The sequence below is a fragment of the Leuresthes tenuis genome, unplaced genomic scaffold (assembly GCF_036924035.1).
Source record: "Leuresthes tenuis unplaced genomic scaffold, fLeuTen1.0.hap1 SCAF_21, whole genome shotgun sequence".
Classification (NCBI taxonomy): domain Eukaryota; kingdom Metazoa; phylum Chordata; class Actinopteri; order Atheriniformes; family Atherinopsidae; genus Leuresthes; species Leuresthes tenuis.
In genome coordinates this window covers 2,721,753-2,749,634 of record NW_027325375.1, presented here as the reverse complement: position 1 = coordinate 2,749,634, position 27,882 = coordinate 2,721,753, and the positions used below count along the sequence as shown (strand labels likewise).

The 27,882-nt window shown below is 43.8% G+C and overlaps 1 protein-coding gene across 1 annotated transcript; it reads right to left on the bottom strand.

Annotated features, from left to right (window-relative positions):
* Window positions 1-254: 254 nt before the first annotated feature.
* rad50 (RAD50 homolog, double strand break repair protein) lies at window positions 255-21,779 on the bottom strand. Its single transcript, XM_072374650.1, has 28 exons — window positions 21,691-21,779; window positions 20,331-20,468; window positions 20,125-20,208; window positions 19,693-19,844; window positions 19,407-19,592; window positions 19,080-19,284; window positions 18,826-18,954; window positions 18,069-18,234; window positions 17,924-17,982; window positions 17,602-17,736; window positions 15,705-15,911; window positions 15,197-15,379; window positions 14,872-15,029; window positions 14,590-14,765; window positions 14,182-14,419; window positions 10,840-11,029; window positions 10,480-10,606; window positions 9,154-9,347; window positions 8,812-8,922; window positions 8,360-8,452; window positions 8,097-8,210; window positions 7,070-7,197; window positions 6,753-6,854; window positions 5,588-5,710; window positions 2,219-2,304; window positions 1,971-2,113; window positions 587-720; window positions 255-442 (listed from the first exon to the last, which is right to left on the bottom strand). The coding sequence occupies exons 2-28, from the start codon at window positions 20,457-20,459 to the stop codon at window positions 256-258; spliced, it is 3,939 nt and encodes a 1,312-aa protein (XP_072230751.1). The 5' UTR covers window positions 20,460-20,468; window positions 21,691-21,779; the 3' UTR covers window position 255.
* Between the last annotated feature and the right edge of the window lie 6,103 nt (window positions 21,780-27,882).

Here is a 27,882-nt window from a genome sequence, read left to right as displayed (position 1 = left end):
CTTTGGAGCGACTTTAACCCAGTTTCTCAGTAAAAGTAGGATATTAACGAATGAAAATGAAAGAAAGAAAAGGAGCATGCGTCAAAAGTTTCTTTCACCCAGAACAGAGCTGCAACAGTTGCATTGCAGAGAAAAGTTCCATATTTCAGTGTGAGGCACGCTGAATATGGTCCAAATGTGGAACTGAGCTGAAGCTGGACTTCTCCAGCTGTCTGAAAGCTAAACTGAGCCTGAGCTGAAGCTTTCCTGTGACGTTCAGTGGAGGTACGACGACAGGGAAGAGATGCTGCACTTTGTGATCTCAGAGTTCTGGTCCTGATTCTTGCGGATCCGGTAGAAGTGCTCGATGTAGCTGGAGCGCCCCAGCAGCTCCACGAAGTCTTCATCGTGAGTGATGACGAGCAGCTGGAAGTTGCGCTGACGAGAGCGACTCTTGATAATTCTGTAGAGAAGAGCAAAGAAGTCCGTAAAAGCGGAGAAGTTAAACTGTATTTTCAATGGTTCTCTTCAGGGAGGCTTCCACCGAAGGGTCAGGCTGAATGATCAGGTTTCAGCACCAGGTGAAACTGAAAGGGGGGGTACTGACTCCACCAGGGCGTGTGCCAGCGACTCGATGTTCTCTCTGTCCAGGTTGGTGGTGGGCTCATCCAGGGCCAGGATCCCACAGTTCAGACAGAAGGTCTCAGCCAGAGCCAGACGGATGATCAGGGACGCCAACACCTGCAAACACCACAAATGATGAGGAAAACCAGGTGCAAACCGGTGAAAAGGAACGTTTTAAGATCAGGCTCAAACTTTCCTTCCTGATAAAGCTTATAGTTAGGGACGGCTCAGGTGAGCCTGAAACATCCCATAGTTCTGCTGCTATAGGCCCAGACTGCTGGGGGAGCTCATCTGTCACACCTTTTTCCTCCTGTTTAATTTCTCAGATGATTTTATGTCCCTGTGACATTATTGTGGTTATTAACTTGTGTTTCCCTGTTCCAGCAGGTATCCTTTGAATGGTGTTATGGTGTTTTTCCCCCCTCTTTTCCCTCTTTTCTGTCTTCTCAAATCCCAGCTGGTCGAGGCCGATGGCCACCCTTCCTGGTTCTGGTTCTGCCAGAGGTTTCTTCCTGAGTCTGGTTCTGCCAGAGGTTTCTTCCTGGTTCTGGTTCTGCCAGAGGTTTCTTCCTGAGTCTGGTTCTGCCAGAGGTTTCTTCCTGGTTCTGGTTCTGCCAGAGGTTTCTTCCTGAGTCTGGTTCTGTCAGAGGTTTCTTCCTGAGTCTGGTTCTGTCAGAGGTTTCTTCCTGGTTCTGCCAGAGGTTTCTTCCTGGTTCTGGTTCTGCCAGAGGTTTCTTCCTGGTTCTGGTGCTGCCAGAGGTTTCTTCCTGGTTCTGGTTCTGCCAGAGGTTTCTTCCTGAGTCTGGTTCTGTCAGAGGTTTCTTCCTGGTTCTGCCAGAGGTTTCTTCCTGGTTCTGGTTCTGCCAGAGGTTTCTTCCTGAGTCTGGTTCTGCCAGAGGTTTCTTCCTGGTTCTGGTTCTGCCAGAGGTTTCTTCCTGGTTCTGCCAGAGGTTTCTTCCTGGTTCTGGTTCTGCCAGAGGTTTCTTCCTGGTTCTGGTTCTGCCAGAGGTTTCTTCCTGGTTCTGCCAGAGGTTTCTTCCTGGTTCTGGTTCTGCCAGAGGTTTCTTCCTGGTTCTGGTTCTGCCAGAGGTTTCTTCCTGTTAAAGGGAGTCGTTCCTTTCCACAGTCCCTCAGGCTCAGGACGGGAGATTGGACTGAAGACAAGTTTCGGTCCAATCTGTTGGTTTCCTTAGCTCGGATATTATTTTTGAATTGGCTCTATATGAATTAATTGGATTATGATTACAATGAATTGAATTCCAATTGGCTTGAATTGGACTTTATTACTTAAGGCCTTGAGATGATATTTGTTGTAATCTGGCGCTTTATAAATAAAGCTGAATTGAATTGAATGGTCAACGCTGCACCTTCTGACCGGCGCTGCAGCGGCCTCTCATGTCCAAAGCTGCGTCTCCTTTCACCATAACCACTCTGTAGTTGTAAATACGCCGCTTCAGTCCCGCCGATGCGTTTTCATCCATATCAGACCTGATTTCCACGTACTCGATATCTGCAACAGAGACCAGAGGAAAAGATCCAGCAAAGGGAAGCAGAACTCTGTGCTCACAAAAGCTGAAAAGAACTAATGTGTTCGTTTCTTAAAGGTGGGATGCACCTTGACCCCTGTAGGTGCTGCGCCACAGGTCTCTGATGATCTTATTGATCTCATCCATCTTCATGCTGTGGAACTTCATGATGGTTCTGTGGAAAAGAAAAGGAAGACGAGGGCGGGTTGTACATTGAATTTAATTGAAAGGGAACAACAGACGAGTCTCATAAAACATTACATTTGACTATGGAAGGCAGGAAGTTTCTGAGCATCACACACAGCCACAGCACGGTGCATCAAACCTGTTCAAATGAGGACGCCACCGAGCGTGCACGCCACCGCGCACGCAGCCAGGTAAGCAATCTCAAGCTGACAAAATACACAAGAGCTTTTATGTAGGTCAAACGCTGCCTGACGCTGCACATGTGGTTGCAGCTATTTCTACTTTCTGATCATTTGGTTGCAAAGTGAAAACCCGACACTTTGCTTCCACCATAAAACTCCACTTTAATATCGATACAAGACCAGATACGTGTTGCATAAGCCGCTGCCGCCTTCCTGCATACCAAGAACAATTTGGTCTACAATCTAGCAAGCTAAAGAAAAGCTCAGTGATAAGAGTGATAACAACAACACACCTCCTTCAAAGGCCATGAGGAGACGACTGTGCACCACGAAGAGGAGATGAAAAGCTCTTATCCCTGCATCTGGCCTACTGAGTCTTATTTACGCAACTGCTTAGTCAACTGATGTTAGGAATGACTACAGACTTCCGGCGCTGCGAGGGTAAAAAAAAACGACAGGTTTCATCTGAGTCAGTAAAAAGCGGTTGTTTGAACTGAAATTCATCTTTGAATGGCACTAAAACACTTTTACAGAGCAGGCCAGGGGGAGGTGACACTCACAGCTGGTGCTCTGAGCAGAACCGTCTAAGTTATGGAGCTTCGGCCCGTCTGAGTTAAGCGAATCCCGTCTCAGGGCACTTATTCACTCCAGGGTTCTCGGTGTCTCTGTGGCGAACTCTGGTGGAGGAACACAGAAGGTCCTGAAGCTGGCAGGAAGAACTCTTCCCAGGTTTTTAGAACAATCGTGTTGGACCTGCCGATCACCGATGAAAGTCCATAAAACATCAACTTCCTTTTGTAAACACATCAAAGAGCTCAGAAGTCCTGGTAAACATAGCAACGCAGGCTCTCTTTGACCCAATAACCTCTTTGTGATGCTTTCACTTCCCCAGACGTGTCATCACTGCGTGAAGAACACCGAGCTGAACCCTCCCTGAGCCTGGTTCTGCTGTAGTAAATAAACAGGCTTCATCTGGATACAGAGAGCATCACACAGAACACCTTCATCCAGCTATAATGACTGCATCCTTTCACAGCTGAGCACGGAAGCCTTTTCTGTGTATGCAGACAGAAACTGTGACACATGTAAATTACTGTCGAAGGCTTTTAATCTGATAACGCCGCCGTACCCGACCCACATATATTGGTAAATGATGCTTCTGCTCTCTTCTCAGATGCTTATCTGAAACGGTGGACACCCACTTCCTCAAAGACAGAGTTTTTCCTAAGTTTGTGACTCTTTTCGACAGAAACACCACGTTTCAGAGAATAAAAAACGCTTGCTGGCATGAGTAGAAACCGAGGATTAACCGGAGCCCGGGGAAATGAAGGCAATGAGAATGAGAGCAGCTGAAAACGGGCAACTATGTGACATTTCAGTGTGTGAAAATGTGCAAAAAAACCAGATGGACTGTCAGAACAATGAGAGATTAGTGTGCATTTGGCTAATCAGCTGTAAAATCACACCGAGCAGAGCAGTGGATGTGAAGAAAAGCTTCAGCTGCTGGTCTGCAGCATCACACTTTCTAATTCTTTGATGATGAATTAGGATTAGAGGCTTATTCAGATTTTTCTGAGACGCTGTCCACCTACACAGAAGGAAATTCAGTGACTGTTGAAACGCAGAATACCACAACCACAAATCTGTTCACTGCTCTGCAAGCTGTGAAGTTAACTCATGACGAGGCAAACTTGCTCCAGGGTCACCCTTACAACAGCGTTCACCCCCCTTCTGGCCTGTTTAGTCCTGTTTTCTTGCCCTAAAACCTACAATTAATGTACTTTGGAGAGATTTCAAGGATACGAGGAACACAACCTTTTCTCTTTTTAACATCCTCTTTTTTGCAGATGTTTTGGAGATGCAGCCACAGGGATTTTTGCTCATTTGTTCGGGCAAAAGAGCTCCAGCTGCTTTGGGCTGGATGGGTTCCACTGGTGTACAACTGCTGGACTGGGAATCCACCACAGAGCAACAGACCAGTCCAAGCCACCTAAATGTGAACCCTTAAACCAGGTAACAGCATCCCTTTCTTACATTTTTATCCAACATTTCCCTGAATCAAGTTAGGACTCTTTTATGCAAGTCGACAACACAACTTTGACTTGGATGGAGCGATGCAAACGGATCATGAATAATCACCAACAGAGTGAATACTTCTGCCAGGCAAAGTAAATGGGAAACGCATCATATTTATTCAAGCGTAGTTGCACTTTCACTCGACACTTTTCACTCGCCACATGCATCCGCCGCTGACATTCTGGTGTAAAAACCGTGCGGGGTTAACCTCAAAATGCCCCATGATGACGACAACAAACGTCTGCTTCATTCCAGGAAAAGAGAATGCAAGCATTTTATTACAGAAAAGCTCAAAACGGATGTCTTCCACAGACGATCAAGCTTCTTACCAAGCTGCAGCCAATGAGCTCGCTCTACCTGAAGGTGACATCCTGACGTCTTATCTCCACATGTGGAACCTACTTCCATTCCTTTGAACTTAATACGATGGGGGCTTTTAAGGCATCTGTTCTGTGTTTGCAAACCTGAAGAGTTTCGGTTCGCGTCACTCAGTCTTTATCCTGTCCTCACATTCAGTAAATGCCTGAGATCTTTGTTCCACACGACCCCGCCCTCTAATACTCGTGGGAAACACGTCTAAATAACCAGACATTTGTAATCTAAATGTATATGTTTTGGTATTTTATGCGATGCCTGAAAATGGGGGCTCGCCCACTCTGGGTTTGGAGCGGGGCAGACCCTGGACTTACAGCAGAGGACCTGGGAGAGTCGTGTTTAGGATGCTCAGATCTCTGAGACCAGACCCAGATAAGCAGCAGAAGATGGCAGACCTGCCCTCAAACTCCACCGTGCAGCACAAGCTCACACAGAGGGGAGAGCGCTTTCAAGTATCTTCAACTTTTAAACGCAGGATTTAGAACTGGCCAAACCCGACAAGAACCCACGTCATCAGCCTCATGAACGAAAATGTTAAGTATTAACAGCAAGTTATGACAAAAACAAAAAAAACTGTGGAAGTATGGAACTGTGAGTGCATGGAGAAATACTTTTGAACTAAGTTAGTTTAAAACTTACTGATCGAGAGCTTTGTAGTAGAGATCCAGGTCTTTAATGACCAACTCTGTTGTCCTCATGACGACCATCTTGTTTTTGTAGCGCTCTTCAGCTTTGTCATACTGCTCCTCTCGCAGCTCTTTCCTGTGAGCGATGACAGTTACAAACCCAGCTTCAATGAAGAAAGATAAATAAGCAAATTCACATTTCTCCCTTTCGCCAGCTGCAGCTAAACGAGCTGAAAATAGCAAACATCTTCTCACTCAATCCACCGACTGCTCCGTCACGGTAAATATGGCAGAAACTGTTCAAACTGGCCCAAAGCCCAGAGCAGTGGTGCCAGACCGGGGGTCGCTGTCGCACTAAGGGGGCACCACAGATTGGAGTGCAGCTCAAGGCTTTTCCTGCACAGAGGTAGTCAAAAGTGGGGGATTGTCCAAAGTTTGTTACCGTCTGTCACACAATGAGGCATCACCTGGATGCAGAGTGGTGAGAGCTGCACTGTGGAACGCAGCCTACCCACCACCAGGAAGCAGGCCTCCCGCATCATGAGGGACCCCACACACACTGTTTGCCCCCCCCACCACAGGCAGGAGGCTGCGGAGCATTAAGAGCCAGACCACCAGGCTGAGGAACAGCTTCTCTGGAAGCTGTTTTTAACACCTGTTCCTCAGCCCATGTTTTTAACGTGTCGAAATGACAATAAAGAATCTTTGAATGTGTGTTTTATTGCAGGAAAAAGAGAGAGTGCGTCTCCATCTATGTGCAAACAGCTGACTGAAGCCTTTAATTTGCTGTGAGACTGATAAACTCTGGAGGACCCCTGTAGTCTCACTTTAACCCAAACTGCACACCAGCTGGATGGTCAATGGTTAATTTCCACTTTTATTTATCTTGCTTATCGTATATATCCGTAGTTAGCCGTTTCTTTTTTTTATTCTTGTTTTTGCATCGGAACCAGAGAAACTACTTTAGTTTCAGCCCATGTTTTTAACGTGTCGAAATGACAATAAAGATTCTTTGAATGTGTGTTTTATTGCAGGAAAAAGAGAGAGTGCGTCTCCATCTATGTGCAAACAGCTGACAGATTAAGTTAAAACCACAGATCAGCCAGGATTGGTTTGATGATTAACATTTCAGACGATAAAGTTCTTCTTTACTGTGTTAACATCAGTGCATTCGTCACCTGTAATGCAGTATTTCTTCCTCAAAGCCTTTCTGGCGCCCCAGCGCAATGCTGCGGTTCTTTTTCAGATCCTCCAACCTCCGTTCTGCTTCACGACGTTCTCTGGAAAAAGCACAATAAAGATTAAATAAAGATTAAAATGTTGTTTTTACAGCTAATTAACTCAAAGCTCGACCGTGGTTACGCTTTAGGCATTAAAAGTATTATGATGAGGCGGTTAAAGAGACGTATGCCATCTTTAAAGGCTAACGAGCCGCTCCCTTCACCTTTACCACTATCGGACTCATTGGGACACCTTAACGCTGCAAAGCTCTTACTGGCGTAGCTGCAGGACTTGCATGTTGCCCATGTCTTTCATCAGAGCTTCACGTTTAGCCACAACCTCCTTCAACTCCTCCACACGCTTCCTCAGGGTCAGATTGTCCTGCAACCAGCGCTCTTGGACCTGAGAAATATTCAAAATATCTCAGCTTTTCATGAAGGTTCCAACCGAGCCCAGCGGACACGAATAAATCTACACATTTGAGGGAGAAAAAAAGGTTTGGCTGATGATGCCATTTGGCTGTCTCTGCTTCAGCAGCGTGTCACATCTGGGGATGGGAATTGAGAAGAGTTTCCACGGTTTCCACGGCATCAGCATCGAACACCTCTGTAGTAACAGTGGGCCGGTTAGTAATGATTTCAGACAGAGAGCAGGTTTATTGGGGAATTTGGCTGTGCTGATGTGTTGTAGGAGAGAAACAGATCAGCTGCAACGGTAAATATCGTGCATCACAACGCTATCTTATAGTCAGCACCCCCACATTATTATCTAATTTCCTCCTTTTTAGTTAACCGAGACCCTGCTTATACGGCTAATATTAGCTCTCTGGCCGCTAACAGCTTCCTGCCGCAGAGACAGTGATCAAAAGGGTAAATGAGCGTCACCCTTTTGTCACAAATTGGTTGCGAAAGGCCCCCCCCCCCCCCCCCATTTCAGGTTAGTCAGGAACTTGTTTTGTATTTTATTCAAATAATCTGTGTGGAGCTGACAAAGAAACCCGAATGTTATTCTGTTTGGGATTTCAAACAGCAAGCAGTTACATTCACACTGAAAACTTGTGATGCACTCGTTTCCTTGCAGAAAATCGAGAATTGATAAAGAACCGGAATGATAAGAAGCATTAAAGACAGCTTTGGTATCAGCAAAATCTCATCTATTCCCATCCCATATCAAATGGTGCATTATCTCTACGGTTTCTCTCTATGTGAAGTCTGTCGACACGAAACTTAGAATAAAAAAAGTCAGAGGGTCCAAAGGACCCTGAATGCTGGCTGTAAAATACCTCGACTCAGGAGCAGTACCTTTTGAGTGTCTATGTCCTGGCGGATGTTTCCCATTTCCTTATTAATCTTCTCTTTCTGCTTCTCCGCTTCATGGAGCTGAGTGTTGGTCTCTTGCAGCTCGGACTCTTTTTGCTGAAGCAACGAGAAAAGTTGTTCAATGCACTCCAAAGTGAACGCATCCAAAAGTTTATGAAGCGTGTGAAACATACACAGACGGAAACTTTCAAAAGAAAGATGAATGAAAAGGTTCTTTTACCACCATGACTCTGTCCACACATTACCTCTTTGTATTCTTCCTTTCCTTCCTGTATGTATCTGGTAATGTCCCGTTCCAGTGTGGCGACAGCCTTCACTCTCTCTTTAATGGCATTGATCTGTCAGCATCAGAGTGGCAACAGCGGCTTAATTGAAAAAATATTTCTCAGTGGAAAAAGTAAAAGAATTAGAAGAACAACACATGCTTTTACTTCAGGTATCATCAGGAACTCAGTTTATACAGTGCAAATAGTTTTTCTCTTAAAGTGACACCACAGAATCTGGCCGTGTCTTGGCTTGTTGTCGTGACAACACACGTGAATTTGTTGCTATGGCCACAAAGATGCCATCAGAAGCCTAAAAAGCGACCGTAAAGACAAACAGTGGTTTGTCCCGGGTAGTTTCAGTGAAGAAAGGAACTTATTCTCTGCATTAACCCAGCCGTGCACCAGCCAAACGAGTGTGATAATGCACCGACCTTCTCCTGCCCTTCTTCCTGTCTTTGCCTCTTGCGTTCTGCCACGTCTTGTTTCTCCTGCTGCAGCTTCTCCAGAGCGGCAGACAGAGGAGCCAGATGTTCCTTCGACTCCTGGATGACCACAAAGGAGATGCAAAAGGTGGAATGCAGCACAGAAAACCTTATTTTGACTCATTTTTACCTTACCTAAGTACGGTAAAAGTTAACCTAAGTTAACAAAAAAGGACCCAGATTTATTATGTGAAGCTTTTTGTATTGAAAGAACTATACTTAAAAAACATAAATAGCCCTAATGTTGCTTTAAACATGGACAAAAGTACGTGGTTTATCATAAAAATGTACCCTGATGTCCCTGGTTAGGGCCTGTATCTCTGTGGTGAACTCCACACACTGATCCTCCAGCTGCTGCTGCTTCTGCATGTCGCTGCTCAGCTGGAGCTTCTCTGCCCTCGTCTCATTCACAGCACTTTTCAGCATCTGAATCTGATCCTGCTGGTCCTGGATCAGCTTACGATTGAGCTCCATCTTACTGGAAGCTGGGAAGACACAAAAGACAACCAAAATGCTGGCTCTATTACTTCCTTATTTATTGCCTTCTGACAGAGTTCTGGTTGGACTTATTATCCCCATCCTCAGCAGAGTTAGTAAAGGTTTGGCTTCATGGCACGAGCCAGGCTTTAAAGCACCGAGCTGCACTGCAACCCCAGGAGCCGTTTCCAGCAAGGAAGCAGGGTCTCCTGGGGAGGACTTTCCGTAGCCCCGTCCATCTCAACAGCATTGTTACTGCAGAGAGAGAAAATGTGTTGCACAACACTGACAGGAGCAGAGAGGAAGCGAAGGAACACATTTATTTGATTTATTTCAGCTGCCAGCGTGTGATGTTATCAGAGCGGATCGACCGCTAAGTCAAAGCCACGGTCATATGCTGGCTTTCAAACTTCACCGGCTATTTGCTGCATCAGTCGTGAGGAAGCTCATTTACTGCCGGCTCGGTGTATGCACTGAAGAATGTGAAACAAGGCGGTCCCTTGCTGGCTCCGGCCTGTGAAGGCAGCATATAGGCGTGAGGTGACCACGTTTACCTGATTTTAATCAGAAAGCACGTGATCAGCAGCCAGCTCATTTAAAATGATGCAACAGCAGCTGTTTCGAATGGACTGGACTGTCAGGACTCACGCTCTCGAGTCGAGTTACCTCATCTTTATTTATATTTGATTAGCGCCGACTGTCACTTGATCAGGTTTCTTTGGATTAATTACAAGAATCACAGCTTTCCAATGTTTTACCGAAAAGAGAACCACTTCTTCACAGCACTAGCGTGCACGTGGAGTTATGGATGTCCTGCCAGGGACCCAGCAGAACCTTTAGTAGTTTAATGGCTCTTCCTCACACGCCATCAGATAAGTTGATGCTTATATGTCGTGTGAATACGAAACCAGCAGCTGCTGTGTTGCTGGTAAACGACATAATCCTGATTATCAGCCGGTCTGTTTGCACTGCCGAGCTGGTTGTCGTGCACGTGTTGGCAGATCAGCGCAGCTTCAGGATGTAACTCCCACCTGAGCTGTTTCAGATTTGCAACCACAAGCAAGTTCTCTCACCTCAGGTTACACGGACCGTAAAATAAAAAAAATAAAAGGAATTTCTCTTTAAACGGTGACGTCTTACTGGTGTCCAGCTTGTGCTGAGTCTCTTGTTTCTCCTGACTAACTTGCTGGGTGGTTCTGGTCAGGTCTACTCCCTGGAGTTTGGCTGCATGCTGAAGTATTTTCTTGTCCACCTCTTTAAGGTCCATCTGGAAATATTAAAAGACATGAAGATTGAGTAAAATGTTCCGTAAAAAAAGATTTTTTGTTGCTGCTGCAGCCATTTCAAACATTGATTTAGGAGAATAGACCAAATTTTGTATATAAAGCAAACCTGGGTGAGGCTATAACGTTTAAAAAGATGTAATTTAAAAAAAACTGGCTGCGTCTGTCAGGAACAAGGAGACCAGGTGGTCAGAGGATGCAGACAGGAAGTAGGTACCAGGTATCTATCCATGAGAGATATGTCCTGCAGGCAGGCCTTGGCTGTTTCCTCCTCAGACATGAAGGTAGCAAGCACAGTCTCCTGCTCCTCCACATCAGCCTTGAGTCTCTCAATGTCTCTGTTCACAGTCTGCAGACGGTTTCTCAACTCAGGCAGCTCCTTTTCTTGAAACTGCACAATGGATTGTCTGAAAGACATCAAAGAAGAAAATGGGGCTTGTTCCATGTGTCCAACAGGCTCTCTTCTTGGACACCACATGGTTATGTCGGGACTAGTTTAATACAAAATAAAAAAAAAGTTTTTTTTTCTTCCTGAAACTAACAACAAGGGATGGAGTGATTTTCGATCTTTAAGGCGATCTTGAATTAATTTAATCAGAGCAGAGCAGCTGCAACTTTGCTGCGTCAGTGGTGCAGACCAAAAGAAGTCCCGACAAGCTCGAGCAGCCTGTGGTTATGATCCTTATCACCTTATATCTGCTCACCCTGCACACAGACAGAAAAGGTTTCAGCTTAAAACGGAAAATGGTCAGAAACACGACGTAATAATTAAGGTTTTGCTGACTACTTTCACAGGTCCAGGAAGGAAAATTTGAATTTCAAAATTAGTTTCCTGTGCAGTTCTGGTGAAGATGTGAATCAGCAAGTAACGACCAATCAAAACAGAGAGGCATATACCAACCAAAAGGTCGTCGTAGCGATAAGGATGGAGTGATTTTTGATCGAATCATGATCTGTTTTTCAATCTTTAAGGCGATCTTGAATTAATTAAATGCCATAAGATATTAAAGGGGAACTCCAGGATGAAGTGGTCCCAGTAGAGTGCCTGTGTAGAAATCCCTCCGTTAGCTCTCCTATAGCTGCAAGTAGCCACATAACAGCAGCTATGAGCTAACAGAGCTATAGCACACGTTCATTCATTCATTCTTCTTAAAGTATTGGTGAAATAAAGACAGATAATGCCTTATTTAGAGGCTGCATCCTCTAAGCCCCGTTCACTCCGTTATATGGATCTCCAGTTATCTAAATATCTTCCGAAGGACGCCGACTTTCACCAAACTGTTCTCGGTGAGCAGATGAACGTATTTCATGCCAGAAATAAGGTCCAGGTTTAAAAATACCGGAGTTCCCTTTTAACAATAAGCCGATATTGTGGGCTGCCGAGATGCATTTGTGCTTAATCCGGCCGCAGCACCTGATCTCGCAGCCGTGGTTGGGGGTATTTCTGCGGCCTCGGAGGGGTGATGAACTCATGTGCCCAAATGAATTAGTCGTCTGCTCATCCTTCACAGGAACACATTCTGCATACAGTGCAAATAGGTTGCGTTAGGTCTTTGGGCTCACCGTTAACATCCGGGAAAAACCTGAAATGTGCCCAAATTTTAGCAGGATTTAGCATTCCTTTTTGGTACTAAATTGCTGTCGGCCATGTCAGCGCCAGGCTTTCTTTTCCTTTTTTTTTTAGCTGACGTAACTGCAATCGACAGTGGCCACGATCGAATGGTCTGAAGACCGGGCCGGTTGCACATCCCTACGTATCGACGACTCGCTGCCTGGAAAAATCTTTAAGTCTTTTAACAGATTTGTCTCTGCTTCGTCTGTTAGTCTTTCCACCATAAAAAAACACAGAAGAAAACAGCAACAAGACAAGGCTGTCGTCTTCAGTCCATTTATATAAAAAAAAGTTGGAGCTATCTTCAATGTATTTGGAGGCTACAGCCACGAGGTCGTGCTCATCTCGTGAGCCGGCAGCAGAGCGATCCAGAGGTAAAAACCTACAAGTGACATCTCCACCGTCTCCCCCTCCCCACAGGTTAAGAGTCTGGGTGTCATCCTCGACAGTAGCCTGTCTTTTCATTCATTTATCAATAACATCACCCGGTCTGCGTATTTTCACCCCCCCATACCACTTCCATTCTTGTTCACAGCCTCGCCTGGACTCCTGCAGCTCTCTCCACTCTGGTGTCACTCAGAAATCCCTCCATAAACTCCAGCTCGTCCAGAATTCATCACAAGGACCCCCTCCACCCATCACAGCCTCGCCCCTTCCCTACCTGTCTGACCTCCTACATGTTGCCACGCCCTCCCCGATCCTCCTCCCTTACCCACCTGACTTTCCCACCTGACTGTCCCACCACCACGGGGAGCAGAGCATTCAGCCGCTGGTGTAATTTCAACCTAATTTTGTTGTCATTGCTTGTGTTGCATTGTTTTTAACCAATATACGGTGACCTTGAGTGTCCAGTAAGGCGCCTACAGATAAAATGTATTATTATTATTATTATTATTATTATCATAGATGACAATCTAGCTCCATCTAGTGGAGCAGACTTCATAAAACCTGATCTCTATAAACTGGAGGTGGAGAAAATGTCCATATGTCAGTTCATGGCAGGCCATCTGAGAGAATTATTAGAATCACTTCAAACTAATTTTGAAATGCATTCAGAAATGTTTGAGTTTACAGTCAAATAAAAATCGTGCTACACGCAAAGTTAAGGGATTTGCATAAGAAGGCCACAAAGTGATAACACACGCAATCTATTTGCCAAAAAAGGTTACGAAACAACTTCCAGAGCTGTGAAAATAAGCTCTGAGCAGAGCAGCAGATTCCAAACAAATTTATTCTTTCCACTGCTGTGCACTCATTTCATCAATCAAAGTCACTATATGAATACTGCGCTTTGCAGGCAAAGCTAACTAAAGCGCTTTATCCTTTGTCCACATGTCTTCCTGCACGAATGGATAAAGCCGATTAATTCTTACCCGTTTTGGTCCATAAACTGACGCATGTTATAACTGAGCCGAAAACATCAGGATTTATTTCTTTAACCAACAACTGAGACGAGTCAGTGTGTGACTTCCTCACATGGCAGGTCAGAGCTGCAGTTTTTCCTTAATCATCAGTTAAAAAAGAAATGCTCACAGCTCCAATACATTTAAAGGACTCCGCTTCAGGTGAGCTGGAAATAACATTTACAGATTTCTCAAAAAGCACACCAGCCTTGGCTTTTCTCATTTAAAACAAAGATAAACTGTATAAAAATGTATCTCCTATTCACTGTGAGCTGGGAGTAATAAGCATGTGCAACACAGTACTTTCAATTTGCTCGGTCGACAGGGATTGGCTTCCAAAAAATTAAGGTCACAAATCAAAGCGTGTCTTGGAATTAGTTCCAAGATGAGGTCAGAAAAACACTTCTTCTGCACGAGTGGCCTTTATGGCGGGGTGAGAGAGGAAGGATGGCGGGTCGGGAGAAGGGGGCCCGACATGGCGTGGAGCCGTGACACTTTTCTTTTCTTTAGGTTTCCCCAACAGGAGAGAATGCAGCACACATACCTCACAGGTCTGAGCGCCATCATCTCATCCTTCTTCCTCTCCTTCCGCTTCAGATCCTGCTCGGTGTTTTTCAGTTTGTCCGGCACCAGGCGTAGCTTCGACTGCATGTCGCTGATCACTTCCTGCAGATCAGACTCTGAGGGAAACGTGCGCTGGCACACGGGGCAGCAGGGCTCCCTCTCCTCTGTGAGCTGACTGATGAACTGGGTGTACACTGCTGTGGCTCCAGCTAACATGGCTTTAACAGAAAAAGGAGAGTCCATCACCATTAGCTACACCTGGGGGCGTAAAGTGTTTGGACAGAAACTGAAACTGGGCGTTTATCTGGAAGGTTTTCACCAAAAGTCACCTGACCTCTCTTTTCTTCCCACAATCAGCACCCCGTCATGTTAGTTTCTGACCACTTACCCCTCTGTTTGGAGATCTTTTCCAAATCTTCCTGCAGTTTGCCCAGGTCCTGTTCCAGATCTTGACTACCGCACACACTGAAGAACTTTTCTTCATCACCGACCAGCTGCTGCTCCTTCTTACGCAGCTCAGCAGCAGTGTGGCTTTTATTCTGCTCACTTGATGCCAAATCCTTACTGGGATTCAAGAACAAACACTTATCAGAGGTCTCAGCCAGAGACGGACGTATCTTTCAACATCTTTACTCCAAAGTGTTTTTCACTGTAAATACATCTCACGAACTTGAGTTTTGCAAGTCTGTCCCTGACGCTATTTATCTCCTTGGACTTTGAATAGATCCAATCCTCCAGCTCTCTCTTGTTGGGAAAGTGGCCCAGAAGGGACACAAGATCCTCGCTGTGCCGAGACTTGATCTTCCGTACCTGCTCCTCCTTTTCAGCCTGGAATAAGCAGAGGAAACCGGAGAAGTTCAGCAGAGAGATGATAAAACAAGGGAAGATGACGAGGCTTTCTCAGGTTTAATTTGAAGGAGCGAGAAGATCACACAAGAAAAGAAATGCAGCGGAGCTTCAGAGAGTAGAGGGCCCTCCTGTGGGGTAACTCCTACCTTGTCCTTTTTTAACATGTCCATCTGTGTGCGGGCAGTCGTGTGCGTGTTGAGGATCTGCATTTCCTGGTCGAGCTGTCTCTGCGTGCGATCAAGCTCAGTCTTTTCTCTCTGGAGCTCTTCGACCTCGGCCTTCAGCGCCTCCACGTTCGAGCTCTGAACGGCGCTCTGCAGCTCGCGCTCCTGAGGAGGAAGCACACGTGCACAGAACCGTGCTGAGAACACATCAAAGGGACTTCAGCATGGCGTTAGAGAAATAATCAAATACAGTACAATGACGTCCCTGTAGCTGAACCTTTGCACAAAATGTGACTAATTTAATGCACAGAAAGGAGGAGAATGTGAGGAGACGTCTGTATGAACATGCAAAGAAAGTCACGAGCACTGCGAGGCTGAACAAACGTGTGTCAGGGAAGATCTGAGCTAACATGTAACGTTCATGAGGAGCTCATTCAGAATGGTCTGGGGTGCAGAAATGCATCACACCTCTGCATGTGTGAGTTCTCACCACTTTAGCCACTTCATTTTCCAGTTCTTGCAGCCGACTGGATGAGCCCTCGAGCCTCTGCAGCTCTGCCCTGATGTTCCTCAGTTCTTGCTGCTTCTTTCCCTGCAGGTCTCTCTTCAGCTCCACTGTCCTCTCCAGACTGATCTTCTTATCCCTCATTTCGTCAATGCACTGCTGCTTCTGTTGCTCCTTTTCCTGCATATCAGCCTAAAGGAACAAAACAGTAAGAGAAAGCATCATATGAACACCTGAGCTTTCACCCGCTCACCTCTGCTCATCTTCCATGGTAACTGCATGATGTGAAAACATCTACAAATCCACTGAGCATGGACTTTTCAGTGAAAAAGGAGACCGTGTTAAATTCCTGGTGATTTAATCGGGTTTATGCTCTGAGATGCAAAGTTGGAGCCATCAGGGCTCCAGACTGAAAGCACATTTTCACTTTTGTGTCTAAAACTAAACACCAGCGTATCTTCCAGTGAGAACTGAGTGTGAGTGTGTGTGTCGGTGAGTTTTAACCCTCGACTTTCATCATCATAACAGAGTAAGGAAGAGACAGTTCTGCCCAGGTTACCATCGACCTGGGTCCAGTCAGGACTCTCCCTCTGCTATGGTGACACTGAAATGGTAACAGACTAATAGACGATGTGAGTGAGCAGGAAGAGTCGAAGACTGGAAGCTACCAGACATGTTTATCACTGCTCTCAACCTGGAGCGTTGACCAGAACATTAGGCCAGGATACTCTGGATTTTAGGCAAGCGGAGGAGGAAGGATGAGACAAGAATTCCAAATGTGGGTTTGGGTTTTCAGTTAATAAACAAGAACACAAACCACTGTACAAATTGTGCAATGCTTAATGCTTAAGAACACATCTGCGGTTAATTCCAAACCAGTCCGACTAGTATTTAGTTAGCTAATGATTTAACTCCAACCAGGAAGCCTCTGGCTGGGATATGCAGCACTATAGCTGCACTCATTTAGCACAACTCAAGCTAAAAGCTTTGGGTAAGAACATTTAACTGTGCATGAGAATGCTAATAAATGTTACTCAGGCTCACGTGTCACTGATGCACAAATCTAAGAAGAACAGGCATTTGGATGCAGGCGGTAATATTTCCACATTAGCAGCTCCTCCAGCAGACTAACAAGCACACAACGTTAGCAACACCATTAGGATTTGGGAAAAACAAAAGTCAGCTGTGATCATGTCACCACCCCAGCAACAAGGCTGCAGCAGTTCACCAAGGAGCCGTGCAGCTACAGTTAAACAGACGTAATAATAACCAGGATGGAGCCTTTTGTGCAGCATTATCATTAAAAAAAACACACTAAGGGATTAAAGTTCATTATAAAGAAGAAAAAAAAGAGAAGGGCTGCAGCTGGGTATAAGAGGCTTAGCCTCACCAGGCAAAATCAAGTCAAAGCTCACACCTTTTTGCTCTATTTGATCAAAGAATCATCAATAAGTCAAAAACAAAAGATCTTTGGTCTTTTAAGATGGAAAGCGGTTAACATTGCTCCTGAAATATTCTACAGATGTTGTAAATCTCAGGAATATCAGGGTGTGAGAAATTATCTGAACGCGTCAGCAAATATGCCAAAGCACTGGGGCCTCGGTTTCTCCCTTCCGCTCATCTGTATGCTGCTTTCCGATGGCTTCCAGCTATAAAGGATATGTACAGAAACATGCAGTATTCATATCTACGCAATAAGAAGCCTCGTCTGCTATTCTCAGATAAAAGCGAGCGATTTCCACGCTGTAATTTCTGCATCACGCGGTGCCTCCTTCGCCTTTCCAGCAGGAGGGCGCAGCTCCAGGAGAAAGGCTCTCCATCTGATGTGCTTCTGTGAACAGAAACTGCCACCACTTTAGCTTCGAATGGAGCGTTTTCTTACCATAACCTGACTAAGTGTCTCTTTCTCCTGCTCCAGCCTCTGTGTGACATGCTGATGGAAGCTCTCAAGCTGCAGAGAGGAGAATGGTGGTCGGTCGTATCCCTCCATCTCCAGAAAGGACGATAAGGAGCGAACCTGTGAGAGACACGTGAGTTTCTGTTTATCGTAAAAGGAATAACATTTGTGTTTTCATACAGCTTCTGCACATGAAGGGGATGCCAGTGAGTTCTCCTCCTCTCACCCACTGCATCACATTCAGTTTGACCCTCAGTGGGAACAACGAATGTCATCAAAAACTAAGCATAGCCCCTCGAAATCTCACCTGAGTGTCCCGGCTTTTGATGCTCTGAGTGTGGCGATCAGCTTCCAGCTGCAGGCGACCTGAGGGGCAAACAGAGCGTTAGATTTTGACGTTCTGCCCGGGCTCTTAAGGATATTAGTTTGCCAAAAAAATAAATCTTTCATGCCTTGCTCTACGAGGAGATCAGCCTTGACTCGGTTTAGTCTCTGACACTCTCGGCCAGCTCTCTCCAGCTCCTTCTGGCAGTCAGTCAGCCGCCGCTCCTTCTCCCTCACAGTCTTCTGGTGGTTCTGGTAACCGTCCTGCAGCTCCTTGTCTGACCCCTGGAACACCTGCACACACACGTTTCACTGGCTTAATCTGAGCAGACTCTCAGGGCCAGTGGGATGACTCACATACAGTCTCCAAAGGTAAATATATGTGGAAAATATGAAAACTGACTGGATACGGGACATCCTGCATGTTAACACAGAGTAAGAGGAACACATTCAGTGGCTAACACACCTGACAAGATAGAAAGATCTAACGCTTATTTAAAAAACATCCACATCAGTCCAGGTCAGCTGTGAGCTTCTTTTTTTAATGACAGAATTTCAGCGTTTCTTTGTAAAATCTGTTGCTTTTTTCTTTTGGGGCAACAAAACGTCTACATTATCCTGTAGCAGGTCCTAAATGAGGCTAAACAGCAGATGCTGCATCGTCTTTGTCCCTAAATTTAATTTTCAACATTTTTCGAACATCGGTAATTATCTTTCGGACGACTCGTCAGGTTTCCAGACAGTTGATGCGTAGCCTTAATCACTCTCTGCGATTCAACCTGACAGGTGCTGATGCTTCTGTTTCCTCTCATTCAGGAACTGTGCCTCACCTAATTTCTTATTCAACTTATTCACACCCCTTTACTATATATTCTGCTGCATTACTTGCTCCATGGTTTCCTCCAGCTCTTTGTTGTCTTCCTCCATTTGTTTCTTCCTGCTGTCTAAAGCCTTTATGTCGTTGTCCAGCTTCATCACTTTCCCAAGTTTCATGTCAATATCCATCAATCGACTCTGAAAATAGAAAAAGTAACGAGGGGGGGGGGGTTTTACAAATTTACCTTTACGTGGCTCAACTTTTATGGTTTGCTTATGAGCCACAGGGCCATTAGAAACACACTAATACAGCATTAACCCACCTCAAGTGGATCAATCTGGCTCTCGATCTGCTGGACGCTGTCCTTTGAGGCCATCAGCTGAGCCTCCTTGGTTGCCACAGTCTCTCTGATCTGCTGAGCCTTCTCCTTGTTCTGCTTCAGGTAGCGCAGCTCCACCACACACTCTTTGACCGTCTGAGTTTGTTTGAGGCGAAGCTGACGCATCGTCTCCAGAGCTTTGATATATCTGGTAGAAAGACAGTGAGGGACTCCCTTATCTGAGTTTGGTTCAAGTTTGAATGCTTTAAATCGAGGTGAAGCTTTGGCTTCAAATAAAAGACAAACTTGGAAAAAATGTGCTGGATTTACTTTGTTGCAGCAAAGATGGAGTCAAACTTGTCTTTGAGTGCTTTTCCTTCACTGAGCGGCCAGTTCGACTCTTCTTGGTGACAGAAAATGACGTGATTCAGCACAGGCTTCGATACACCCAAAGCAGAAATCATCTCCCGGTCCAGCTCACCACACTTAGAAGACAAGCTCACTCTCTCCCCGTCTCTGCATAAAACAAAGCACAGGTGCCGCACAATCTGAGCATACAATCCCAAAGTTTAATCATGCTTTAAATAGTTAGCTGAACATCCTGAGAGAGGCTTACTTCATTCTGGTGATGACCTGCTCTAAGCTTTTGAAGGTGTTGTTCTTTGCCTTCTGAGTGCAGGACATAGAGCGATGGATAGTGACTTTCTCCCCGTTGACGTCTGAGAATAAGAGTCGAATCTGAGCTCGCACATCGGTCTCATGGGCGTCCTGCGATTGCACAGGGAAACTTTTACAAAGGATAAAAGTGCATCGATAACCTCAGCAATCTGGACCTGAAGGCAAGGCTGTGGCGAGGAAAAATCTAAAAATATATCAAAACTTTGTTATCATTTAAAGTAACTTATTTTGGGGTTTTAAGTCTCATTTAGAGTATAGGCCAGATCTGTCCAGCATGCTGAAATCAGCTGCAATCTGCCACTGTTGCAGTGATATTTAAAGAGGGACGAGGGGAAAGACAAGAGAAAAGTTTAGTATCTAACAAACTTACTTTAGGATCATGAACAAAAGCTCCTCCTTTAGATCCTGGGGGCAGTTCTCCTGATGTTGCATATTTAAGACATTCAATAATGGTCTGAAAACATATCAAACAAAAAACGAAGACATGATAATCGCATATATCACTGAATATTTTTATCCAACATCCATTCAGTTGACTTCCTTGTTCATAACGGTCTGTAAAATGTAACTTTGTACCGTTTTCCCTGCTCCGTTGGGTCCGACCAGAACAGTTAAAGGAGTGAAGAAAGAGATTACTTGTTTGTCTTTATCCTCAATGCCAAAGCTCCTCACCCCCAGGATGCTCATCTTGTCTATCTTCGACATTTTCGCTGTCTGAAAAAGAAGGCAGGAGAACACAAGTTGAGTCCGAAGTCAATGTGATGAAAACGAAAGAAACGGCACACATTCACCATGAGATCAGTGAAAGAACATACTATTACAGCAAAGTGAAACTCTGCTGCAGGCACATGGTGAGGAAGGTTTTTACCGCGGCAGCCGACACTATCAAATGATCTGCATTTGGTTTCTGAAAGCATGCACAGGCAGCAGAAAAATGGCACATCTCCTCAGGATGTGCATCTATTCTCAATGCAATCTATTGTGTCTTTAGCTGATACAAGTTTGCAGTTATTTGGTGACTAATATGCAAAAAGTCACGTTTATTGTAACAAATACATAAAACGAGATAACTGCATCCCATTTTCTATCTAAAAATACTGTACTGTGAAAAAATCACAATCCTAATTAATGCAAAGGACTTATTAGTCCACCAGAGCTTGAGGAGAGCATCTTTCATTGAGCTGGCACCTTGAACCTGAGGCTCCAACAAGATCTGCCTCAGCGACATCAGGCTCCTGGTGCCTGATTTAAAGGCTGTTTAAATGTTGTGCCTATGATTGATGAGTCAACTAAAAACATTTTATACTGCGACCTCCATATTTCTGCCATTACAATGTCAAGGTTTCATCTGTCTGGAGGACACTTTTTTATCCTTTACTTCCCCTGTCATCCAAATGTCTTAATTGTAATGAAGTAATGAAACTGGCCAACTAATGCACACACTTTAATATGATTTATTAAGCCAAATCCTACCTCATCACACAAATAGATATGAAATGAAAGCTTATTTGAAAATGCAGTTTGGAAACTACAAATATGCAATTAAACATTCAAATCGCAGCGTGTGACTGCGTTATCAGATGACTAATACAAGATTTAAAAAAAAAAAAATGCATTTCCCTTCATTGGTTAGACGTTTATTAGCTTAGTCTCTGCAGCTTTTTCTCAACAACAATTCAGTGCTGTATGCAGAGGTTTGCCCGAACACATTTTGCGTGTCAACATTGCTATTTTTTGGGAAATGAACTTCCACTGTTTAGAGCTAATTGGTATCAGCGCGTGCCCAGAGTCCAGAGCCAACGCGCTAGCAAACAAGCTACACAACAAAGTGTTCCAACAGTCAACATTTCACTGTTGAACGGAGCGAGCCGCCGTACAGTCACACAAAAATACAACTCCTCTCCATCAACACGTACGTGCTGTCCAGTCGACTCACCTTGGACAATGTTTTTACTTCTGCTGCTCAAACGTGAAACTACAGTTTTCGCGCTGTTGTGGACAGTGACGTCAGAGGCTCACTTCCGGTGCAGAGGGGACTCAACATAGAAGAAGAACGTGTAGAACAGCTTTCCGACTCGGTTAATGTACTTTTTTCCTTTTCTTTTCTTTTTTGTAGTCATTGTTTGTTGTGTTTGTTGACCCTGTAACTTCGCAACAACGATGAGTTATTTTACACAAAAGGAATACAATGAATTAATTAAATAAAATGATTGGAGGCTTTTCTATGCGTTCTAAATCTAACCTGTACAGCTTTTTTTCACGGTGAAAACAAACAAACTAACCTGTGATGGTGTCTAAGACAAATCACTCGTTTAGCCTAAACTCAAATGTTTCCTACTTTATTAATGCATGCGATTTTTTTCTGGTGCACTTTACAAATGTATTTAAACATCTCTTGCTTTTTTTCAAGCCTCTATGAAAACCCTGTGTTGTAATTCATAGATTCTATAGCAAACATTCACTTTACGGGAAATAATATATATTTGTCTGGGAAATAATATATATTTGTATGGGAAAAGAACCAGTTCACCAAATTTCTGCTGACTTGGTTTGGCTTAAGTTATACGTCTCTGCCAGTAGATGACAGATCACATTATGACATTATGACTGTTGAACTCAGTTGCCTTCAATTATATGTTCATACAACAAGAGTGATTCAATTTTCTAATCTACTACTTTAACTTGTACTTTTTTCAATTTTCAGTCGTTCACTCATCTGTGGGCAGATATCTCCACATTAGTTTTTAACTTGCTGTCCACAGGTTGAAAAACAACGGTCTGCCCATAATTTGTCCAAACTGAATTTTCTTCTCCTGTTGTTGGTTGTAATTTGGTTGTAAAAATCAACTGTATGTCTGTGATGATTTTTTTTCCAAGGTTCTTAGACTTGTTTGATCCAGGTAAATATACAATTGCAATGGTTGATAATGAGCTGATATTCGACAAATGCAGGGACGTTGGATATCTAGAACATACTGAATTAAACGTTTACATGTGATTGCTGTTATGTAATCCATATAACAAACTTTTAGTGATTTTAAGTTAGTTTATTTTTCTTTTGTAACACATTTTTCTTTTGTTGCAAAGGCCAGGAATGATACTGGACAATACTATGTTTGCAAGCCATTCCCTAACGTTCAAGGTGGCTGATTCTCATCTGAAAACCTTTACCACAAGAGGACAGTGTTTTCCTGAGGAACCAAACCTTGACTCCCACTATAATCGTCTCACTGGTCTTCACCACGTTGTGAGACTGTTTCCTTGTGACATTCCTGGTCAACCATGTGTTTCACCTATCAAGATCAGATCAGATGTCTCATCAGTCTACGCACGTTTTGAATATCAAAAACTCCCATTCACTGAACTGAATGTTCAGTGGCCTGAACTTATCTGTTTAGTCAGTCACTCTTTTGGAAAAAAAAAACGAATAACTTTCACCTAGTTAGACACAGATCTTATTTAGTCCTTTTGCAAAACCATCAACCCATTTCTGTGATGCACTTGTAATGCATTATGGCAGACACGGGTGACCGGAGTCAAACACAATCATGCACAGATGTCACTGCTTGCACACAGCGACTCAGAATTGTTCTCTTGTAGCTAATGACTTGATGACCCCGATTTAAGCCAATTGAAAGTGACCACGCAACATGGCTGAATTAAAGGTTGATGCCAAATATGGAAACACTTTGAGAGGCAGAGTGTGTGTGTCAGAGGTGGATGATGAGAGAAAGCAAGGCCAGTAAGACTAATGTCAGATGAAATTCTAGTAAATGTGATAGAACTTGTTCATGGAAAAACAATTAGGGCAGCAGGACAAAGAACACTATCCAATATCAGCAGGTAGCTTGTGGCTACAAGAACCAGGAGATTAAAACAAGTGGATATGTATTCGTTTGTTTATTCATTTGGTTGTTAAAATAGAATAAAATACAAAAATACATGTTTTTTCTCCATTTTCTCTGTGGGAGATTATCGTACGTGCTTGAATTTCAATCGCTTTCTGACATATTCAATCATCTGGAAAAATAAACAAAAAAAATAGATAAATGAGAGCAGCTTTACAACGAATTTGACCCTACTGATACACACTTACTGTTAGGATTTTTTATATGGACAGAATCATGCTTATATTCATTAGACGGCAAGAAATATAGCAGCTTTGCAGCTGTGAAGCCACATAAATTTCAAAGTGTATAAACCAGGGCTGCATACAGCATGGATCACTTTCTTTTTTTTTCAGTCTCACAAAGAGAATATACTGTAGAGTGTCCACAGTATAATCCAACAAGTCATTGTTAAAGTGCCCAGTCACATTGGTGGCAACATTACACAGGGGGCATCCATAAATAATCAGGAGGTTCTCCACTGGGGGCATGTGGCCCACACAGCAGCATGCATTATCTGGCATATCTGGAGGATATTGTCTTGTTTGGTGAGAGCTAATGTGCTTCACTACTGTGTCCTGAGAGGAGAGACTTTCAACAGCAAGCATCATACCGTGAATGACTGCCCTTTATTCACTGGAATTACACTTTGCACTGTCGCCTCACAGTAAAAAGGTTCCCAATTCGGCTCTCGATCAGGGCTTTCCTGTTTGGAGTGTGCATGTTCGCCTTATGCATGTAGGTGTTCACTCTGGGTACTTTGGCTTCCCATCAGTCTAAAAACATACACGTTAGGGGATTCAAAATTAACCGTAGGAGCGAGTATTTGTGGTTGTTGTCCTCGTTTGTGTCAGTGATAGAGTGGCAACCTTTCCAGGGCGTAGTCTAAATCTCTCCCAGGCGGGAAAGGCTTCATATAAATAAGGGAATAAAATGTCCTTCACGTTCCTACATCAGAACAAAAGTGTACAGCAAAAAACATCTGGAATGGAAAGGAATAAGAGAATGAATCCAGTTGGAATAATGGGAGAGGGTTATTTTAGCTTGTGTGTGAGATTGAAGAACACCAAACATCCACAGGGACCTGCAGGCCTGGTGTTTCCCACCTGTAGTGATTGCCCTCCCCTAAAAATCCAGCAACATCATTTCTCTAATATCCTTCCTGCGCTCTGTTCCCTGAAAGACTGCAGCACACACACAGTTCCACAAACTGCCTCCTGCTTTCAGCTCAGTGATTCAGTCTGTCTGCGTTATCAGTCTACTGAGTCATTGTGCCTCAGTCTATTCCAGCTCATAGCCCTCTTTCTATTTTCATCCATTCCTGACAAGAAAATGTCATGACCTTGTGCCTTCCATTGGACCACTAGAGGTATGTGTGTATGTGTTTTTACACATGTTGCTAATCCCGCAAGCACACTGTCGCCTTCCCTGTCAGAGAGGCCATTGAAGCTGGTTTACTTTGCATCTTTTTTATGATCACATCCACAAATAAAAGCCGGTTTTCTCCCAGCCATCGTCAAAATATAGAAGGAAAGCAGGCAACAATAGAGATGTGGAGAAGAGAAGGGATATGAGGGGCCACAGTGATAAAAGAAATGACAGCAGCTATATTTCTCCTCCGAACAAATAAATGAATAAATGTTTTGGACCTCCAGCCCACAGCAGTCAACAGTCACTGGCAAAGAAGTCAGACTGATAGTCGTACCTTTCTCTGAACCATCAGCCTTTTGACATTTTATGAAGTCCTCTCTCAAAACTTGCACAGCCAATATTTTATTAAATCCCGAGGGACTGTTTGGATGGCAAATCTGCTTTGGTGCTGCTCTGTCACTGGAAAGCATCTTGAGAAAAGAGAGTTTATAAAAGAAGGAAAGCTCATTGAGCTGACGTTGCATTGAGATGTGTCCTTGGTCCACATGCAGTGTGCAGGATTGAAATGACACATTTTGTGCAAACTATTCATATAAAAGCATCCTAATCAACAGTTCAAAGTGACAAAACATTCATTTTCTTCCTTTTTTAGGGGGTGAAGCAACAGGTTTTCAAAATCCCGATGTGTTTGAGGAGAGTCTCGTCTGTTTTCCTTTTCTGTATTCATCAGCGGATTTTAGAGGATTCTGAGCTGACAGCTAATTTTTGAAAAAAAACGTTTCCCCTGCAGCTCAGCAGCATCTAATAAAGAGACTTGTCCTTTCCTTGCTACCCACAGCCCTGCTTTCTCTTTTTTCTTACATGCACGCCTTGGCATCCAAATCTACCTCATTACTGAGCATCACTTGCATTTCCAGGTGCACACACTGTACATTTATAAATACAGCACGTCCCAGTGAGGAGCTGGCTCTGTCAGAGTGACATTTTAGCTGTTTGACTTCACATACAAGAGGCCCTCGTGACTCTTCAGTGTCGGCACTGAAATGTCTTAGATCATTCTTTTAATCGTTTTGATGTTAAAGTCCTGCTGCTTCTAGCACAGCACCTCCCACACAGTGAGGATTTGTCAAAATGAGTTTGAGTTTCAGCTGAGGATGCCGTCTCCTCCAAAAAGCACTCGATCGTTCTCAGGTGCAAAAATAGAACAAGAACAGATGGTTTCACATTTTACTTTTTTAACTATCGAGCTCAAAAGAGAACCAATAATCTCATGATCGAGTTTGCTCTTTTCCTTACTTGTAACTCTTAAAGAGACTAAATCAATTTATTCATTGATCTTAAAAATGGCTTTTTGGTTGAAAGGTTTTGTCATAACACATTCTGTTATAGTTTCTTCCCTCCTTTGTGCACTTTCTGGTCCTCACTTTAGTCCCCATTAGCTAATTTGAAGTGATATATTACTTTGGCAAAGCAGGACCTTTTCATAGCCACTTTTAGAGTGTCCTTCAATAAAGACTCTGCACCTTGTCTTTATGCATGGCGATACATTTATTCATTCAATTTATGTCAAAAAGGCAGCAAAGGCATGACTGGTGACAGGATTAGATAAAGTGGAAAATACAGACAGGATAGATCTAGTTTGTCCCTTACTGTATCACTACGATCGATCATAACATACTGAGGCTTGGACACATTATTGGGATTAAAGAAACTGCATTAGGTTGGTTTAAGTCATATCTATCCAACAGATTCCAGCTTGGTCGTGTAAATGAAGAATATTGAGAAAGTCACCCGCAGGCTTCTGTGTTTGGACCGACACTTTTCACTTTATACATACTTCCATTAGGTAATAATATTAGACAGCATGGCATACATCGTCATCACTATACTGATGATACTCAGCATATTTATCTATAAAATCAGATGAAACCAACCAGTTGTCCAAGTCTTAAAAGACATGTTCCAAACAGAGCATTCTGCTCTCAGACTGTGGATTTATTTGTACTTAACTCCCTGTGAAGCACCCCTGACTTCACTCTGGCCACCCCTTGGTTTCACCCCTGCATTTCTTGTTGGTGGCAACAATCAGAAACTCAAAGGCTTCAGGGTTCTAAAAATCCAGGCTGACAACAATACATCACATTTCAATTTGTTAAAAAAAAAGAAAAAGAAATTAAGCACAGACTATCTTCTTACAAAAAACAGCTCAGACCTCATCTCAATATATGTTTTTTATGTTTACAGTACAGCATATGATGGAAAACGAGAGCAAAATAACCTCAAACTTGGACAGTGGGCATATTACCCTCCTCCACTTTACTTTTAAAGCATGCTCACACAAGACAAACACACAGGCAACGTGTCTAAACCTTTATGGCAGCAACGGCTCCTGCAGAGAAGTTTGCTGCACACAAAGATGGAGCAGGTGTAGCAGACACAAGCACACAAGGCAAGGCTTTGTACTGGACAGAAATGAGCCTCCTATCGCTAAGGCATTGTGTGGTCGGGAGACTCGACAGTGAAGTACGAATAGGAGAGCAAGAGAGGGGGAAGAAAACAGGGAGAATTAAAGATTAAGAAAAGAAATGGGAACTGGCTCTGAAACAGCCTGTTTGAGTATTTTTTTTATTTAAGTTTTTTGAAAACTGATTTTTCCTTACCTTTAATTTCTTGTTTATTTGTCTTTCTGTTGTCGTAACAGAGCTATTGAGACCTAAATGTCTTTTTCACTGCTGATCCCAATCATCAGACTTTCATTTCACATTTTTTCAAACCCATAAGCGTATAAACTCAAAGTGTTTGAATCCTTGAGATGACCAAAGACGACGTTATCTTTGTATCTGCACTAGCCCAGTCTCAACTGGATTCGC

Bases quoted from the DNA above. Each gene is read 5' to 3' on its own strand.
- rad50 (XM_072374650.1), bottom strand. From the start codon at position 20,459: ATGTCGAAGATAGACAAGATGAGCATCCTGGGGGTGAGGAGCTTTGGC. The intron at 17,737-17,923 runs GTGAGATTTCGA...TGTCTCTCACAG, and splicing joins TCAAAAGCCGGGACACTCAG to GTTCGCTCCTTATCGTCCTT. The intron at 721-1,970 runs GTGCAGCGTTGA...TGGTGTTTGCAG, and splicing joins GCTGCAGCGCCGGTCAGAAG to GTGTTGGCGTCCCTGATCAT.